Raw genomic sequence first — 21,111 nt, 5'->3', positions numbered from 1 at the left:
CTAATATTTTAGGAGTGTGTTTGTTTTTGTTTGCTTGTTTGCGAAATTGAAACTCAAAGAAACTTCTGCACCAATTTCAAAAATTCTTCTACTGTTATAAAGCTACTCTTATTCCAGATAGACCTTTTCTTCTTCTTTCAAATAAATGTAACCTATATGTATTTCAGTAAGATATGTAAACACGAAAATAATCAAACTGACTATGTACTTGCTTGGCTTAAGCTGATTAAAGTGTTATAGGTACCTTCATCTACCCATGTGATGCAGGAGACCATCTCTGGTATATGTATTTGCATTTTTTTTATTTTTAAATAAAATTTAACACTTCATAAATGTGAAATTATTGTGGAAAAATTGTACGTGCATGTTTAGCATTCGCCTTGAACAGCATATAGAGTTATAATTATAAGTTTTGTTTACAAGTTAGAAATGAATTCTCTACAAAGCCCCCCGAGCAAGTGAAATCATACTCTGCTTAAATTTTAAAAAAAATTTTGTGAATAACGTAATGACTAGAAAATAGATTTTACCTAACTAAGGCATAAATTTTATGTGACAGTATTTTATTCTCCACTTTAATAGAAGCCATTACCATAAAACTGCACTTCAAATTCTTGTTTCTGAGAAGGTATTCCCGACGAGGGAAGATGAACTGTCTCCACATCCAACACTTGCACGCGTCTGCTGCTTCTCAACACAGCTGTGCAAACATTCGCACTCGTACGCCACATGCAGCTGCATGCACTAAACAATGTGCAACAGTCAAATACATAATAGAAGCTTCATGACTGGCCATCTTGTTTCTGTTCTGTTGATTGCTACTTACAAGAAACTAGAAACTAGACATTGTGGTTCTATTTTTGGCCAATCTCGGTTTTCAAAACAGGATGAAATCAAGGAAAATGTGTTTATTTTTATAAGTTCTGTTTAGTCATAAAGATAATGTAATTGTACCTGGGCATTTTTTTTAATAAATTTTTTTTATCAAGTATGTCTATGAAAGAATAACTCCCAACAATAATAGTAAATCGGCAGGCATTTGTGTGTTTAAAAAGTCAGTAACAGGAATATGAGTAAGAAATGTAAGATATAATGAAATTAAATTATTTTTTGCCTGTGCATTTGGTTCACATTTTTTAGTACTAATTTAATGCTAAATAAATGGCAATCTTTGTAATACATTTTAAATATATTTTTGTGATTTCATGTAAGTTTGTTTAAAACTCAATTTTGTTGCAGTTCACCACAAAATCTTGCCCAGAGTTATAATCAATAAACAAAGTGTATTTTGAAACAGCTAAAAGCAGTTCTGCTGTTGCGAGGACACATAGCTCTATGTACATAAAGAGATAAATAATTTTTTTTACATAAAATATTATGTTTGATATGTTTATTTGTCACTGTTGTGCTAGAAGCTGATGGCCAGCTACACTCACTGCAGAGCCAGCGACGATTTCAGAAACTTCATATTTGTTTCATTAACTTTAATGTCAGTGTAAAGTTTTATTTTCGTATAAGATGACTTCTCCATAATATTTGTGCAAAATTATAAAAAACAAGATCTAATGATGCAATGCCTTAACTAATACGTTAATGAGCAATGTTGTTTAATTGACTTGGTTGCCTTTGTGTCAAAGGCTCACCAGCATATGTTTTACATGAATATGACTTTGCATCCAAGTCATGTCTGTGAGCTGAGGTGGGCCAACATTGAACGATAAAATTTAAATTCCCCTAAATCTTCAACAGTCCGCTGAGGTCTTGGGTTGATCGGCATTTTGTGCGTTAACAATCGGCTGGATTTGTCCTAGGGCCGTAGCCAGGATTCTGTGAAGGAGGGAGCCCAGAAAACAATTAGGTACATCAGTTTTTATGAGTAAGTTTTCTTTTTAGTTGAATTTGAAAAGAAAACCGATTGTCGCACTATAATTTCCCTGACTTTTAAATTCCAACACTTACTCACAGAAATTTAACGAATGATTTTACTTGAGAAAAGAGAATTGAAAATTTCATACTGTTAACTTTATTTCATTGTTTTTGTATTTTATACCGTATCGCGTGACCAAACCGTCATTAAATACAGGCTCTTGGATAAGCAAATTTCTGCCGCTTCTGTGTATGAGGCATGTCGGGCCATGATGAACAGGAAATACAGGATTACACCAATAATCCTTCCACAATAATACATCTGTAATCTTATGTATGTAAGTAGCTGTAATTTTACCCGCCGGGAAGGGAGGGGAAGACAAGAGGAGTGTACACAAGCCCGTGACGAAGTGCGGCACGGGTCAGATTCGTCTGCTATGAACAACGTGGTACTGGACTGATGCTGCTTCTGCAGGGAAAAAAATAAATAGGGATTTGCGAACCATCGAGAATTTTAAGTTCATCAACGTACTTTATAAAAAAAAATTGAATTTCCCAAGTTATTACAATCCGAGGATACTGTTGTAAACCATAAGAAACCATGTGTGCCCATATCCGTCACAATATCACAAACAAATGATATCTTTCTCGTTCTTGAGTGGCAACCTCCTAGAGAGATGACTTAACTAACCAATCCCGAAACTCACGTAGATCACGCTATGACGTGCGGAGATTGGCACTGTTTTCTTTTCAGAGATTTTGTAATATTTTCACGAAAAACCGAAGTGATAACTTAAAGAAGTGAAGAAACTTCTACCTGCGTAATGTTTAGCTTTGAAATGCAAGACCAACTGAAAATTTTATCACTTTTTTTTTTCGCAAACCCCTACAAAATATCATAGCTATACTTTCTTCCAAGGCAATATAACATTATAAAACTGAATATATTTATAGTATTAGTTTAAAAAATCAACATCCATAAAAAGTATGTTAGCAAACATAATCTATGTTACTGTTCCACGAACAAGATACAGATGCTATTTACACCTTGTAAACATGACTCTTACAACTCGGTTCCTTGTCGAAAACAAACTAACGGCAACTACGAACAACGAATATGTCACCGTCGGGAGGGCGGGCAGCGAGAAGTCGGCAGTTCCCGGCAACTCGGACACAGAGACACCACATGCGTAGGAACCACTCTCAGTCGTCAGTTGAGGTAATAGCATTACAATGTTTATTTATTTCCTTTACAATATCTTGTGCTAGTATAAGTACACACTCACTCACACACACACACACACACACACTCAGTCGCATGTACAGCCACCTCAGTCGTCTGCTCGTAACAGTCAAATAAACACAGTCCTTTGCACGAGAAAAGACTTTTGCAAGCTCCGTAATTATTCACTGCTTCAGTTGGTTTTAATGCAAGTTTTATTTTTTTTGACATTTAAATATAACATTTATTTCACTGGCTCTTCCTATTTATTTAAATCCACTGAAACTCATAGCTTATTAGATATTTAATTGCAAATATTTTTTAACTGATCATTCAGCTTACTTAAATAATGGTCATACTACCACAACTCAACTCACTCGACAAATTTCAACTATTTATTTTTTTCAACCAAGCAGATGTAGATCAAGTTTAATAACGTGTAAGCAATGTTATTATTACTGAAAATACAAAAGAAAAATTAAGTAACTTTTCTTCGCAGTCTTTTCCCTTGCAAAAGATTATTTAAAAAACAGCAATCAGTAACAATATACGAACAGTATTATTATAACAGTTACCACATATGCTCTTCTGGACAACCATTTTGTTTTTAGGGAAAGTCTTCTTCTACTGGCTAACAGCAGTCTACTGTTGCGGAGACACGAAGCTCTACCTACGTAATAGTGACAAGAATATTTCTTTTTTTTTTTTTCTGGAAGCAAATTTACAACATTATCTATATTTATCAGCACAGAAAATATATATATATATACTTTGTTATTTTTTTACCTAGAATATTACGTTTATTACATTTATTTGTCACTGTTGTGTTAGAAGCGTCTGTATATTTTCTGCTGTGTATTCTCAAGCATCGAGTGAGATAGGATTTATAGTGGAGTATGTGTGCAAAACATCCTCACGCGCAAGAAGACACTTATAGCCGTCATTCCCATTAGCATACTCAGTATCCAGACCTTACACACAGTGGTAGGTTTAGATCTATTTCATCTTCACAAGACACACCAACAAATGTATTCACATTGTAAGTATCTATTAATAAATCTGCACCAAAAAATGTTCATCGTTCCACACAACAGTAGCCAGTCTTTTATCACAGAGGTTTCAATATTTTTATTTTTCTCCTCCAACAATTTTACGTAATTACTGATCCAGTACCACAGAAAGAAAGAAAAAAATCAAAACTACTACAAAGATTTTTTTTTTCAAATAACCTTCCTAACTACTATTATCACAGCAATAACACCTTACTCTCAACATAAAATTGCTTCACGTCACGGTGAAACATTCTGGTCAAAGCGACTTAATGAGGCAATGACACACAATTTTGCTTAAAAACTTCAGCATCGTGAATATGCACTGCATGACTGCCCGAGATAAGATTACTGAAGAAAGAAACTTGCAGAACTGAGAGAACCGTTTGGTGCGCAGCAGTCTTCGGTTCGGATGTGTCGCACACGGCACGAGACGAGGAGCCACGCTGGTTCGGGAGGGGAGAGGCAGGGGGCAGGTACTGAGTGGTGCGTGAGTCTCCCCCGACGCACGCCCTTGTAGCAGTGCAGCCACGCGGAGCAGAGAGAGAGATGATCATCTGAATTTGCATTTGTAACCAGTTCCTTCAAGCAGGATCCAACATCAGGACGTTCTCAGGACACATTAATAAAAATTTTCAAAAATAATTTTACATTACACTGCAATTTCTATACGATAAGAAAAATTGAACATTACCAAAAAAATTCCACGAAATGTTCGCAGGAACATGCCAATTCAAGTTTGAAAGTCAAAACCTTTTCAGGGATAATTTCCACAAGATTAAAATGGACAAACTTCGTCCATTTATATTTAATGTGTGACTATAAACTGAGGTCAGGCATCAAAAAATGAAATGGAAGCTAACAAAAGGATGCTGGAAACCAAAGTTTTGAGACTTTCAGCAAAGTAACTGTTTATTTTAGGACTTAGACTTTTGTGGTCAGTTTTGGTAATTTTTTTGTGACTTCCATGACATGTACACACCCTGCAAAAGGTACGTTTGAAACTACATATCTGAAAATAACTGCAAATCACAAAACAAAACAAAAAAAAATTTGCTGCGCTTTGTTGTGAATGATTGAATGAGTCGAAAAGCAGCCAAGCTGACAATGAGCCAGAAAGTAAGTGGGAGACAACTAAAATCACTGCCTGCTGGCCTTCACAATTATTCAAACTGAATTTTACTAAATATCCAGAATAAGAACCAATTTTGATTTTTTTTTCTGATCCAGATCTTTGCGAAGAAATATTTCTAAAATGAGACTACGGAAGTAAAGTTGTATGCATACCATCTGCGGAAGCAGAGCCAGTTAGTTTTTGGTGAATACCATGTTGCAATTAGTCAGGCAAAAATTTTTAATAATGAATAACTGAACAACGTTTTACAAATAGAATGTGTAGCACTGAATGAAAAATGTACACAATGTCACGAAAATGAAATAATCCAAAGTGGCAGGTGAAGTGGCGACTTAAGGCCATTATGCAGGGAAATACTTAAGACAAGTGACAATGTTTTGGTCCATAGCTTTCATCTTCATTTCAAACACAAACGTAAATTTGGCTCATACGTTGGGTGTTCTAATTCTCACCAGCGTAATCATCAAATTCAAATCACATAATGTCTCCCACCAAGAGCCACATAAAAAACTCTGCTTTCTAGGCAATTATTGGTTCTTGGAAATCCAACTACTTCACGAGCTGTTTAAATTTTTTTTTAAATTGTAACTGAAAAGTTTTTGGCCTTCACTTTACGAGGTCTACTGTGTAGTGCTACGTAAACAACAACTTGGCGGTAACCATTGTAAACTCAAACCGTTAAGAGAGAGGAATTAAAAGAAGCCATCTTTGTTTCAGCAGTTGCCAGGAGCAAAAATTTTATACCATTCAATTTTCAAAATTTGGCTTTGTAACAGCATAGTAGCTCTATATAATTTTGTGGAATGTTGTTACTAATTTTTAGGACTTTCTACAACTTTAATAACACTGTCAATAGACACTATTTTAAATTCTCTGAAAATCACTTGGAGTTTGATATCTGCATTAAATATTCAAATGTTCAATAATAAATGTTTAAAAATGATTATGGCATGCAAATCAATGAAACAAAGGCAGCACTTTCTGGTTCCACTCCCCCACACTTAGGCTTGCCCTCACGCACACGATGGTTATTTCATTATTGCCTCATCACTGTCATTCAAGTGATCTTCCTGCGAATTCACTACAAGAGTTGTCTTGCAGTTTATGTTTCATCTCAAAATTTTGTCACCAGATATTCACCATGTATTATCCAATAAGGGTAAAAAAAAAAAAGTCACACAAGCGTTAATCATCACTTGGCCGTAACACGAAAAAAATTACATTTAATAAATATCCGTGGAGAAAACTTGTGGTCTTAACGAGAAACGTTAAGAGAGCTGATTGTTAGCAATGAACGGCGAGACGGAAACGAGCAACTTTGCTGTGTACTACGCAAAGTACGCGGCTACGCAACAACGTAAGGGGAATCACTGTCTTTCACGAAGCACGTAAGTCACACAAGTCATCACCAACCTCATGACGTAAAATTTAAAAAAAAATAAAAAGTAGAAGACAAATTCCTACCCGAAGTTTCCATAACTAAAGAAACTGTCAATGAAAATGTGGAAGTTGTGACGGTTGCGAAGGTGAAGGTTGTGAAGGTTCTGACGGTTGTGAAGGTTGTGGAGGTTATGGAAGTTGTGAAGGTTGTGAAGGTTGTGAAGGTTGTGGAAGTTGTGACGGTTGTGAAGGTTAAGGTTGTGAAGGTTGTGACGGTTGTGGAGGTTGTGAAGGTTGTGGAAGTTGTGAAGGTTCTGGAGGTTATGGATGTTGTGGAGGTTGTGGAAGTTGTGAAGGTTCTGGAGGTTATGGAAGTTGTGGAGGTTGTGAAGGTTGTGGAGGTTGTGGAGGTTGTGGAAGTTGTGGAGGTTGTGAATGTCGAACGAGCGCCGCGCGGTGGCGGCGGTCACTCCTTGGTCCTCTTGGCGGGCGGCGGGCCGTCCAGGAAGTGGTCGGGGGCGGACCAGCGCCTCCTGCGCTGCGAGGCGGCGGCGGCGGCGGAGGCGGCGGTGGCGGGGGCGGCGCGCGGGGTGAGCGAGATGCACACGTCGCCCACCTGCAGGCGGTGGCACGCGAGGCCGTACTGGCGCAGGCTGCGCTCCGGGTCGCACGACGCCCAGCCCTGGCCGTACACGAAGAAGGGGTGCTCCAGCCGGGTCTCGAACTCCACCTGCCCCGCGCACACACGCACACACGTCAGCTCATGCGTACTGGGCGCACCAACATGGCGGCCGTTTGTTTACAACTCACACCATTACATCTGCATCGTGAACGGGAAGCCTACAACTCGCGTAGTTTCGGTTTCCTGCAAGAATTACCGAAGATTTCCGAAGTTTTGCGTTTTGGTATCAACGCCACTTCAGCCGCTAAATCAGAAGTTTCCAATGAAAACAGGCATGTTGTGACTGGCCTAACCTAACCTAACCTAACCCTTCAATTTTTTTTTTATTTTCAATTTTTGAGATAAATTCGAAGTTGCACGAACGTGGTAGGGAACCGAAACTACGTGAGTTGTAGGCTTCCCATCATGAACATTCCTTTCGGACCTTGCAATGTAAAATAGCGGCTTCAGGATGACTTTTCGGGAGGGGCTATCGCACAAAGGAAGGTCGTAGTTGCAAAAAAAAAATGAAAGTGGTCAGATATTGGCCTTGGAATATTATTGACAAATTACGGGTTCCAAATACAGAACCTTAGTAGCTCCATGCAAATTTTGATGAGATAAAAGTTTAACATATGAAATTAAATATTTGAGTGAACATAAATATACACTAATCAATAAAATTGGTCTCGGGAGGGGGCTATCGCCCCCACCGCCCCCCTTCTGGAGCCGCGCTTGGTGATGTATGTAACCATGTTAATATTTTTATCTCTAATATTATTCCGAACAGCTTGTTACAACTACAGTCGTTAATAAAAGCAGACCGACCATAATGGCTGATACAGATAAACAATAGTTTGCCATATTTGTATGTGAAAATCAGAAATAAATTGGAGGGGGGGGGGGGGCCATCTGTATTCTTTCTTATTATCTGATATTGTGCTGCTATAGCTAGCTAGTTTTTTTGAAAAATATATAGAGCTTATCATTAAATAGTAAATAGTGGGGGGGAAAAATATTATTTAATATGATTTGTCTGTTCAGCGTTTTTTTTATGGTAATGTGTTTCCATCCGATTGCTTCTATAATAACTGGAGAAAATGAAATTAGCAGACATAATTTAGGCCCCCGGGAGTTCTCTGCTTGTCGTGTTAGTGCTGACCCTCATGTCTGATGGCATGGCTCGCCTGGCAGGCTGTTTCTGGAAGGCATGAGATTCTGAATGCAAAATATAATTATGTAATCTACATGTATAAAATGGAATGTTGGTATGTATGACGTTGATGAAAGTTGGTACATCGAAGTGGTTTTTTTTTTTTCACGGAGGCTTTTTTATGCTTCCTTTTATTTCTAACTCGCCGCTAGATGGCTCTGAAGCGCATAAACATCTAAACCGTTAAACCGATCGCCATGGGTAAACAGAAATCATGGGTCATAGACATACAAACAGCAATTGTGTGTCATTTCTCTATGTCCACCACACTATCGTGTAGCGCTATCCATTTTGCTTTAACTCGCGGGCAATATATCAAAACTGTTTTCAACTCTAGGTGCGTCTCAGGCCGCAGCCTATAGGCCTAGCCATGCAGGGAGAGGGTCGCATGCATCGTGTGCTAGGAGGAGATTGGCCAGCCACGGCAGCAATTGATGCCATGACTAACTTCCCTGTATTAGATCTAGACTACAACTAGTTAAGTTTGGCCCAGATAAAACCTGCGTAGATACAGGGAAACCCTGTGCTTATTCATGCGGGGTTAGACACTGCAAGCATTAGACAGGCAGGTTCAGTACAGGGTGCCTATTCTTGACGCTGTCGGAATAATTCCGCTAGCGGAATGACTAGATTCCGACAGAGATTTGCTAAACCCTATTTTTGAACTCTCACTATCGGAATGAAGTATCGGAATTACGTCACAAACTGTCGGAATTATTCTGCCCTCTCCTTGGATGGCGGAAGGAACTTCGATTAGTTGAAAATAGAGGCTTTGTTGTGGTTCTGAAATACTTTAAAATCATGTGGATGGTTGGTTAAAATAGGTTAGCTACAATTAAACGCTGTAAAATAGTGCTGATGGTAATTCATATTAGTTTAGCTACGTTTAAAATAAGCGATAACTTATTCACCTCGTTATATGATGTGATGTATATTCAGATAAAAATACGCGATGCGGTAATGTAGGTATGCCTATCACCGAGTAGTAGGTTATTTCATTGGTTAATTTTATTCTTATAAAAAACAAAAACTTGATTTATATAAACTTATATGCGCTGGCATTTCAAAATTCTCAAATTTGTTACGATTTTACAGCCAAGAAACATGAAATGAGTTTTTGTGATAGAAATGCAAACCATATCATGAAGTAGCCAGTGGCATTGCAGTTAAACCTAAAAAGTTTCAGTTCTGAAATAAATTAAATTCTTCTTATTTGTACAACCCAAAAACGATAAAAACGTATCTTTGGCAGCTAATTATGCAAAAAGTATGCGCTGTATATATTTTTAATTTCGTGATAGTTAAACAACTGAAAAAGTCTAAAAGTTGATCAGTGATATAAAATCATGACCTGAAATGGGACGCACCCCCTTAAGTGTGGTGATTTAATTAGTAATGTAAATATAACTAGGAAATAAAACTGTACAAAATTAATTGGGCTCTCCTTAAGAACCCTTTTCCCCACTTTAAACAGTAGGTATGTATTAACACATTCACGTGTATCCAATCAATAATTTGGATTACGTTTATAAAATTATTTTTACTATAAGTAAAAATAAAGGCTTGCTGCTGGTTTTGAGTGGTGTGTGACACTTGTGATTTTTCAGGGTCTGGTACACTTTTTGTTCAATGCTGCAAGTTGGGTCTTTGCTTAAATGTATGTATTTATCTGAGGTAATGAGGTTGGTGTTTTTTTTTTTTCATAATGTGTTCTGTAATTCACAAGCGCGCACGCCTACATCTACCTTAACATACACTTATCACACCTACATATACCTTAACATACATTTATCTTACCTAAATATACCTTAACATTCACTTAGCACACCTAAATATAACTTACATACACATAACATACATATATATACACCTTAACCTACACTTAGTGTAAAGTAACCAAATCAACAGACATGCTACTAATATTATTATAATTCTTACTTAAAAAAACGAACAAGTGTCAATATGATTTTCTTTAACTGTAGCGTTAAAATGTAATACTGAGTCATAAAACCAAAGTTGCGAAGGTCGGGATATGATCATAAGTAGCCTACTTCCAGTTATCAGCCACGCATACTACCGCAATGCTAGATACACCAACACAAATCAAATGCTGTAACCCCACTATTGTAACGTATTTTTGCTTTCACAGAGATACGCTTGTATGTCCCCCGGATATTCATCTATATATGTATGTGTATATATGTAGGTGTGTGTATGTGTATGTATATACGTGTATGTATGTATATGTATATACATATATGCCACCATACGCAGACGACTTCGGCACCAATGCGCCTCAATAAGTTTAAAAAGCTTCTGGGGGGGGGGGGAGAAGAGAGATAATGTAAACGTTTAATAAGACTATTCCAGCTACTAGTGAAAAATTATGTTTTTAGGTTAAATGTTGGTGTAAAATTGTAAATTGCAAATATTACCAGTAGTATAAATACAACGACTTGAATTTGTGTTGCACTGCGGAATCTTTTGACGTGACAACGTCTAATAAATCGATGAACGCCGGCTGCACACACGAAAAAGTGTCCCGTAACGCACATTGTCCCACTACGATGTGTCCCGTAACGCACATTGTCCCACTACGATGTGTCCCGTAACGCACATTGTCCCACTACGATGTGTCCCGTTACGCTCATTTTACGCTTTCGCCGCATCTATTTCTCTTCCACTCGATTGGAACAACCATCGATTTGACTTTTCAATCATGTTTTCGTCGTTTGAATTATTAATATTATGTAATTTAACGATCGTCCACCGATTTTCAGCACAATCGGTATGGTTATTTAAAAGTAATGTTGAATTTTCAAATACTTTTTTGTACGAACAATGGTGTTTTACAGTTACACATAATAATTCAAATTACACCCGGGATCTTTTGCACAATGTTTTAAAAAATATTGTAACACATTATAAATAAGTTTGGTGTATTTGGGATGCGTATTAGTTATAAAATCGTATTATAAAAACGAAATAATATTATTCCCCTACAGTGCTGTCATCTACGGTGATGGACGCGAACCGAACCAATATCGCTATCTATACGCTTCCGCTACAACCAGACACTCTTTAATATATATTGTCCTTTGTTTATCGCGAGGGGTGTTATTATTAATGAATTATAAATAAAATGTTGTGCCCGGGGCCACAATTGCATATAATTTTGAGCACTGGAAGACATAAAAACGTAAAATATTCTCGACGAATTTTAATCTCGGCCACAGCGCACCACGAGTGTCTGGGTTGGAGATTAAAGCCGAAATTCTTTCTTAAACTTACTAATACTTATTTTATTAACTGCAATGGCATTTTTATTAAATTCTACGTTTAATTTCACGGCGAACAAACTTCGTCGTTAAATGTGTAATTGCGAAAAAGCGTAAAACATTCTCGACGATCTTGAAGTTAAATAGCAAACATGTATAAAAGTTATAGTTAAAATAGTCTCTTCGTTAAAGTAATAAACATATTTGAATTAATGAGTGCAAATAAAAGTAAATTCATCAATTAAATTGTAGATTTCATTTCACTCCTTTGTATCCATACAAAATGGTGATAATTCAATACAAATGATTCAATTTTATTCATAAAAGTATGCAATCATCTCATCAATGTTTCGTTATGACGTTGTCACGTTAAACTAAAGTCCGTAACCCGACTTTACAGACAACCAATTTTTTTTCCTAAATTCGGGTACATTTGCGCACTCGAGCGTATCCGCTCGGGTACCGCGTACATCTGGCAACTCTGCGACCTTGAGGGCACACTTCCCCCCCCCCCCACCATCCCCCACCTACACCAAGGGCGACGCCGTGGGTCAGGTTGCCGGAATCAATAACAAGCGCGCGGATACGCCTGCGACAAGGCGCACACAGCATGGTGGGAGGGGGGAGGAGAGAGATTGCAAAACAGCAGTCGCTGATATAAAAAAAAAAAAAAGGAATAATTAATCATTACGAGGAAAACTTATTTGGAGGTCGTTCTTTTTAGTTTTACATAACCTATTGCACCGGGACACTCTGTAAAAAAATATACACTGTTAATTTTCTATATTTACCAGATAAAAAGTTAGTACTTCAATCCGTGGGTATAAATTCAAGAGTTTGGGGGGAGGGGGGGGGGAGAATATGCAAGAATTAAAAAAAAAGACACACAAGTAAAGGTTAATCCCATGAACAAAACCTTGTTCCGCTTTTCTTCTGATCTCCTCCCCCCCCCCCTACCCACCCAAACACCCTCTCCGAAAAATTCTAATCCCACCACGAATCCAACAGATTACTGCTCCTCCTTGTTTCACAAGCGCGCACACCTACATATACCTTAACATACACTTAGTACGCCTACATCTACCTTAGCATACACTTAGTACGCCTACATCTACCTTAGCATACACTTAGTACGCCTACATCTACCTTAGCATACACTTAGTACACCTACATCTACCTCATAATATGCTTAGTGCACCTACTTCTACCTTTGAATATATATACTGTATATAAGTCGCGAGTGGATAGGATTTACTCTACGTTTTTCAGAAGCGTATGATGAGCAGCTTGGGAACTTCACCGCTGCAGTGCGCTGCCGTAACGCCCTGTATCGTCTTAGTTGTTATTTACACGTTAGATCGCAGCACTGTCGCCCGCTGTCATTCCCCGCACCCCCACCCATCATTCACTGCAGCTCAAGGTCGTTCAACGGGAGGGGGAAGGGGTGTTTGAAGAGTTCGGCACTTGTCCGCTAGGGACCACCACAAGTCGATGCCCTAGAGATGGTGGCGATTGCGGCGGTGAATTAACCAACTACCTCAAAACCGTATTAGAAATTTTAACCTGGGCTGGCGACTTCTATACAGTATATATAGAGACCGGAAAAATTCGCGAATTAATTTCGCGATAGGCTAAAATACAAATAGTTATACCTCAGTGCTGCCTTCTCTATTGGCTCACTACTCACCTGGATGACTCTGGGCCAATGAGAAACACCCGACCAAAGCTTTATCGAATCTCGGGCTGCTACGTTGGGACGTCTCCCAAGACAGCAGCCAATGAGTGGGTGGCATTTGACCGAGAGTACGCAGAACTATGGAGTTCATCCTACAGGTCATTGAACCAGCGAAATTTTCCTATCCCTAAGTATATATATTCAAAGCTTCTACCTTAACATGTGCTCAGCACACCTACAATCAAACGGATTGTAAGAACTCGCTGGAAAATTTTGGGCGGCCACTTAATTTTCGTCCGAACAGATTTGATTGACAAGATAATGGATTCGGTCATTAATTAATGCGAAAAACCCCGAGTACCTAATGCGCGTATCAGCTGACATATGGTCGATCACTTTACTCGCTCTTATCTAGCGGCTGATAGCGCTCAAGTTGCGCTGATCTTGTCTATCAGGGGTTCAAGGTCACTGCCGATGTCAGAACTGTGCGAGGAACGGCTTGTTCGCTGATTTTCATTCTGCACAATTACATACATACGTATACACTTACATGGGCAACACGAGAGCTGTTGGAATTGGAAGTGAAGCATGCAACGAATCCCGTATTTTAGGGTAAAGAAACGTCGCCAATTTGAAAAGTGTTTAGTAACTGGCGTTTTATTTAACACGTTAATAATTAAAAAAAAAAACACTAAAATATAAATATTACTTAATACATTACCATGTTCACATACTTTTAAAAAAAATATTTTAACAAGTTTTTAACTAATATTTAAAAAAAATTCATGCACATAAACCGGACCATAACTTACGAAGCAAAGGTAAAACCTTAAGTTTATTCATATGTTTGTAATCGAGATAAAAAAAATTGCTGCAAAAAATGTATCTACTAAAAATATTAATTGTTATTAACCTGTTTAGCCAGCAAATACCAACATCTGACAGGATATGGGGTCGAGGCCGGAACCATTAAATAAAAATAAAAAAATAAAAAACTATCATTCCCACCAACAAATGGAAATAATTTGAGGGCAAACCCCTCCCCCACCTACGAGATGAAATTCTGCGTACGTTCTTGGACAGGACGTATGCGAGTGAGCTGCAATACTGCTGACATCTGTGTTTCCGGCAAGTAAGTAGTCATTGATAGCTAGTAAAGTACGAATGGAGGCTCACACTAGAAGTTCATGAATGCAAACAAGTGATGACGCTAAAGTTGTCTGCAAGATCAAATAAGTAAAGGGTTGTCTGACTCTCTATTGTACGGGTCGTTACCACAACGCCGAAATACCATAACGCCGAATGTCAAAATTGACCACAACGCCGACAGCTAGAAAACTGCTGTGTACCACAACGCCGAAATAACAACTGAATGAATTTGTGTGTGTTTCTGAAATGTACCTTAACGCTGGAATACCACAATCTAACCTAACCTTACCTAACCTAACCTAACCTAGCGTAATATAACCTAACTTAACCTAGCCTATCCTTGCCTAACCTAACCTAGTCTAACCTAACCTAGTCTCACCTAACCTAGTCTAACCTAACCTAACCTTTGTGGCAGTCCTGCCATGACATTTTTCGGCGTAAGTTTATTTCGGCGTTGTGGTAATTCGGCGTTGTGGTACACAGCAGTTTTCTAGCTGTCGGCGTTGTGGTCAATTTGGCATTTCGGCGTCGTGGTATTTCGGCGTTGTGGTACACAGCAGTTTTCTAGCTGTCGGCGTTGTGGTCAATTTGGCATTTCGGCGTCGTGGTATTTCGGCGTTGTGGTACACAGCAGTTTTCTAGCTGTCGGCGTTGTGGTCAATTTGGCATTTCGGCGTCGTGGTATTTCGGCGTTGTGGTACACAGCAGTTTTCTAGCTGTCGGCGTTGTGGTCAATTTGGCATTTCGGCATCGTGGTATTTCGGCGTTGTTGAGCGTCCCCATTGTAGGTACTACCTCTGTTGTACTACCTTTCATTCGTTTATCTCTGATGACGTTATCGCTCCCACCCACCCCATTGGCTGTGAAGAAGATTCACAAACAAAACACCAGCCATAAAGGTGAATATCCCAAGCATAATGCTAGCACATTTTCTGCTCAGTGGTGTAACTTGTACATAAACGTGAATTTAAAAAAAATGTGCACTTTCAATAGCGCTATTTATGGTCGTACATTTTTTTGAACATACTTCTGTGGCAGTCCACTTGTTTAACTGAATGCGTGTGCTGGAAACCAAATGTCCAGACAAGTTTCTTCAACTTACTAATCAAAAAGTCAGTATCACATTTGTAAAGTATTGACATAAAACTACGTGCGGACTCTAAATTATAACACTTTAGAAGTAATACTAAGTATAAAAATTTTAATAACTTAAAATATATTATATTTGCTGTTAAATTTCTTAGAAATGTACTATCGCATACAAAAGCATTTAAGACGTGGGCAACTAGCAACATGCGACGGTTGTAAACCGGACAATGTGACTTGCGACAGGATTGTAAAAATAATTGTGTAATTTTACACTGGTAACAGAATCCTCACCAATGTTAGTGTAACTTTACACCTACATTTTACTCGTGTGTTCAAGTAAAAATACAAAAAAAAAAGTGTAACAGTACAATGGCTATGGTTTGGTAAATATGTCATAGCTGTGGTGTATTTTTACAGTGTGATCTGGCTCTGAATAGTCAAACGTGTGTAAATTCAAAACTGCTGCTTAAGTTTATTTTACTGCAATGAACGTGTTAGTTTGTACCTACTACGTCCAAAAATATTTATTTTTTGTAGCTTATGGCTGTTATCGTACGATGTGTAAACCACGGCGATTTTTAATATAATCGCTTTAATTCTTCAAATAAACATTTCTAACAATGTAGCTTCTTAAACTCTCGTCCATCTGCACAATAATAAATCATTATGTAATGGGAACACCACTTTCGTAATTAATGTAAATTAAATTGTGTTTTGTCATAATACGTTTATTTTTTTTTTTTGCAGTTCCTTGGTAATTTTTAATTTAATCTAACAAATATGCATATATAAATATAAACTTATACAATGGCGTATTTATATGTCTATAAGTACAGTAGTGTACTGACAAAAAAACGGGGTACTGATTAATTTAACACTCGTAACACTCAGTTATTGTAATAACATGTGTACATTAGGGGAATTTTTTTTCGAAGCCTGTAGCACTAAGTTTATTTTTTAGAAATATTTGTGTAAAATTACACCAAATATACTATTTTTTTTAAATCGATACGACAAAAATATAAAATTAATAAACCTGTGTATGTGTTATTTTGCGAATTTTGGTACAGTGTTGCTTTAAACGCCGACTATCCATTATCAATATGCACAGTATTAACGCGGCGGCAATACGATGATACTTGAGACAATACCTGATCTGCCACGTCCTGGCGGTCAAGGTCAACAGACGTTCAATCCACCCAGAAAAATGTGCCCAACCTTAAAGAAATCGCCAGCGTAGTAAATATCGCAATATTAACACACAAAAAATTGGTTGTCTGTAAAGTTTGTTTACGGATGATAGTTTAACGTGACAACGTTATAACAAAACATTGATGAAATTATTGCATACTTTTATGAATAAAATTGAATCATTTTTATTTTAATAATAAAAGAATAAATACTTGAAATTATACTAGTAAACAGATTTTTAAAATGCATGAATAATTAACCTTTATTGCCGAAATTGTTTTTGTAATAAGCAATGAAAACCACATTAACTTTTCACTTCACTTTATAACCAGTCGACGAAACAGTTCACGTGTAGATGTAAGTTGTGTGCTGCCGCTGTCTTTCTTCTCCTCGGACGCATAGGCCAATCGAGTGGAAGAGAGATAGATGCGGCGCAAGCGTACAATGAGCGTAACGGGACACAGCGTAACGGAACAATGTGCGTAACGGGACACTTTTTCGTGCGTGTAGCCGGCGTTCATCGATTTATTAGACGTTGTCACGTCAAAAAAATTGGGAAAATATTATTTGTACTTCATTCCAAAAGTCATTAAAAATTAATTATGACAGTGGAGAGGTGCGTCGTTTGTGAGATAGGCCATCAAAGACGTGGTTATAGGAAACGTATTCAGGATAGAAAAAACAAATCTTTGCACCCTTTCATGAAATAAATGAACGTGTAACCACGACGATATGAAATACTGACATAAAGACCGTTTACCCACGCCGGTCGCACATCTGTATTCGGGACAAAGTTCAGTAACAGAAAGTATGCAGAAAGGTTTAAATTTTCTAATTAGAAAGCTTAAACATTTTCAGAGATAATTTTCAAATGAATTGAATGGACACTCGCCAACTATTTACATTTATTGTGCAACTACGAACTGAAAGGCAAAAGGTTGCTTTAAAGATAAATTTTTGTGATTTCAAACACCTTTACTGTTTATTTAGTGACGTTTTCAAGAGCACTTCTTCAATTTCTTAACTGTTTCTGACTTTGCGACCAATATACATCCTGTAGGCTAAACAAATATGGTATTTTTCCTATGCATTTGATTTTTTCCTCAACAAATTTAATAGATACTCTAGATAATGTTAAATTTCCCATACGATTGAAAAGAGTCAATAACTTGCATTGCATGTTCAGAAACGTAACCATTTCTGTAATGAATGTTACTAGGAAGATAAACGGTTTATTGTAGTTATAAACAGAACCGCTTCAGCCAATCAGCTGGTCAGGAACTAGGCATATGCTGTCCCAACACTAGGTTCACTGAAACTGTAGATCAAGATGCCGTTACTGATACATTTACATAGAGGAGGGAAATTAATGCGGAGGCAACCTGTTTGGCGGGTGGATCTTGAGTGAATACATTATTTCAACTGGTTTAGAAGCAGGGATGAGAGAAGGCCTATCAGTTTGCCTGAACGATGCAAGAGCGGAAACGTTTGTCTATTCAAGCGGCGGCGTCCGCGCTACACATTAACTACGACAGTCTTTTTTTAAAACCGGTTTTGTGGAACGGCGTATCTAAAACAAGCGCGCAGTGTTTATCTCCCGATACGTAAACAAAACATAAATACAACTTATCATCAAATCAAATAACATAACGAAAACCAAAATCTGTTACTGCCTTATAATTCAAAAAACGATGTATTAACTTCATATTTTATTTTATTGTTAAATCGCAAACTGTTCCAAAATAATACGATTACAGTTATATACCAAATAGAATGTTATAATTACTCATATTTTGATTTTTTTAGTTTAAAAAAAATACGATTTTGTTTGTAAACTGATAAATAAATGCCATACAATATTTTTTTACGAGTAGGGAAAACAGGTCCGGAAAAGATAGCGCAATTAATTAAATGTAGCTTTATTTATCACTTACATTAATCGATTAATTGAATTACAACAATTAAAATGTCTGCACACTAGTTAATAACACTTCCACAAGTCCCCACTGTGCGCACCTCTGTCCCTGCACACTGCCCCGCACACTGCCCAACACCACGACACACTCCCCGTGAAGCCTGCTCGTCACCCGCTATCGCTCGCCAAGGCGGTCTCTCGCTCTCCTCCTAGCTTCCCCCCGCCATTCCCCGCGTGCACGCACCACTCATCACCGCCCTGGAAGTGTCGCGTCATCTGGAGCCCCGATTTAACACTGGGAAGCTGCAAGAACAATGGCGTCCTAGTTACGCCACTTGACACAGACGAGGCTTTAGGAACTTTCCGAACTCTCTCTCTCTCTCTCTCTCTCTCTCTCTCTCTCTCTCTCTCTCTCTCTCTCTCTCTCTCTCGGGCGATTTTCTCTTGGCGAGATGTGAGTTTTGGCTCGACCCCCCCTCCCCCCCCCCACAAATGTAAGATTTTACAAAATGCGAATTTTTTTAGTGTAAATACTTTAAACTGTGTTTGATTGCGTTGGATTTATTTTTAAAAAAATAATAATTTACTTGATTATCTTTAAACAGAACGTAGTCTAGAATCACAGTGAGAAGACCGAACGGTGAAACGGTGAAAGTACTTAAATAGGAACTACTAAAATTCGTGGAAGTATTTTCATTATAATTCAGTCCACGGGGGCATTAGAATAACCGCAATAAATATTATTGTGTAGGATTTAGAAACATTTTTTTTACTTAATTGATTCCCAGTTTTCTAGCAAGTTTACACTTTTTCTTGCGGTAAAAAACTTACGTGATATTTGCTGACAAACCCCCCACCCCGCGTGAGACTGGGTGACCCCTCCCAAGCCGGGCAGGTCGGGGCGGGGAAGTTGCCAAGCCCAACCCAGGAGTGCAGCGTGTCTCGACCTGCCAGACCTGCCAGACCTGCCAGACCTGCCAGACCTGCCAGACCTGCCAGACCTGCCAGACCTGCCAGACCTGCCAGACCTGCCAGACCTGCCAGACCTGCCAGACCTGCCAGACCTGCCAGACCTGCCAGACCTGCCAGACCTGCCAGACCTGCCAGACCTGCCAGACCTGCCAGACCTCTGACACGTGCGACAGACAGAACCGCAGTGGGTCCAGTCCATTCTTCAGATGAGTAGGTTTTATATAATTATTGATATTTAAAAGAAAGTTGATTGCTACTCTAAAATCTCAGGGAATATATTTTCGTACTCCAGCATTTACTCATATAAATTTAAGTAGCTAATGACATTTTTTGAGAGAAAAAACTTAACATTTATATTTTGGTTTTTGTAATTTTTTTTTAGTTTGTCATTAAGTACATTATTTGATGTCGTTCAAAAAAAAGGTCATATATATAATTAAATATAAAAATTCAAATTTGTATGAATGTCATGCTTACAGAAACACGTGTGCAAACGGGCAGTGTTTAATGCAGTTTCTGTGTGTGCGGCATGTCGGGTTGTAAGGGGAGGGAAACACATTATTGCAGCCCACTAAATATTACAATAATCCTAAAATAATTGATCTTCAAACTTATGAAGCTAAATAGTTTTTTTTTTCTTATGCTGTCTTCGCTTGTGATTCTCCCCCCCCCCCCCCCCAAATAAAACTTTTAAAAACCTGGGAGGGAGGATCCGTACATCAGCAACGGCTTCCTGTTTGCTTGGGCACTTAGGGTTACTTCCTGTTTACTTGGGCACTTAGGGTTACTTCCTGTTTGCTTGGGCACTTAGGGTTGCTTCCTGTTTGCTTGGGCACTTAGGGTTGCTTCCTGTTTGCTTGGGCACTTAGGGTTGCTTCCTGTTTGCTTGGGCACTTAGGGTTACTTCCTGTTTACTTGGGCACTTAGGGTTACTTCCTGTTTGCTTGGGCACTTAGGGTTGCTTCCTGTTTGCTTGGGCACTTAGGGTTACTTCCTGTTTGCTTGGGCACTTAGGGTTGCTTCCTGTTTGCTTGGGCACTTAGGGTTGCTTCCTGTTTGCTTGGGCACTTAGGGTTACTTCCTGTTTGCTTGGGCACTTAGGGTTACTTCCTGTTTACTTGGGCACTTAGGGTTACTTCCTGTTTACTTGGGCACTTAGGGTTGCTTCCTGTTTGCTTGGGCACTTAGGGTTGCTTCCTGTTTGCTTGGGCACTTAGGGTTACTTCCTGTTTACTTGGGCACTTAGGGTTACTTCCTGTTTGCTTGGGCACTTAGGGTTACTTCCTGTTTACTTGGGCACTTAGGGTTGCTTCCTG

The 21,111-nt window shown here is 38.5% G+C and overlaps 1 protein-coding gene across 1 annotated transcript in view; it reads right to left on the bottom strand.

Annotated features, from left to right (window-relative positions):
• Window positions 1-5,349: 5,349 nt before the first annotated feature.
• The window catches only part of LOC134541439 (ataxin-1-like), a 194,879-nt gene continuing 179,117 nt past the window's right edge, over window positions 5,350-21,111 (bottom strand). Inside the window, exon 4 of the mRNA XM_063384899.1 lies at window positions 5,350-7,382. Coding sequence (XP_063240969.1) covers window positions 7,119-7,382 — 264 coding nt within the window. The 3' untranslated portion in view covers window positions 5,350-7,118. The remainder of the gene's footprint in view (window positions 7,383-21,111) is intronic.

Source organism: Bacillus rossius, chromosome 18 (assembly GCF_032445375.1).
Source record: "Bacillus rossius redtenbacheri isolate Brsri chromosome 18, Brsri_v3, whole genome shotgun sequence".
NCBI lineage: Eukaryota > Metazoa > Arthropoda > Insecta > Phasmatodea > Bacillidae > Bacillus > Bacillus rossius.
This window is presented reverse-complemented; position numbering and strand designations above follow the sequence as displayed.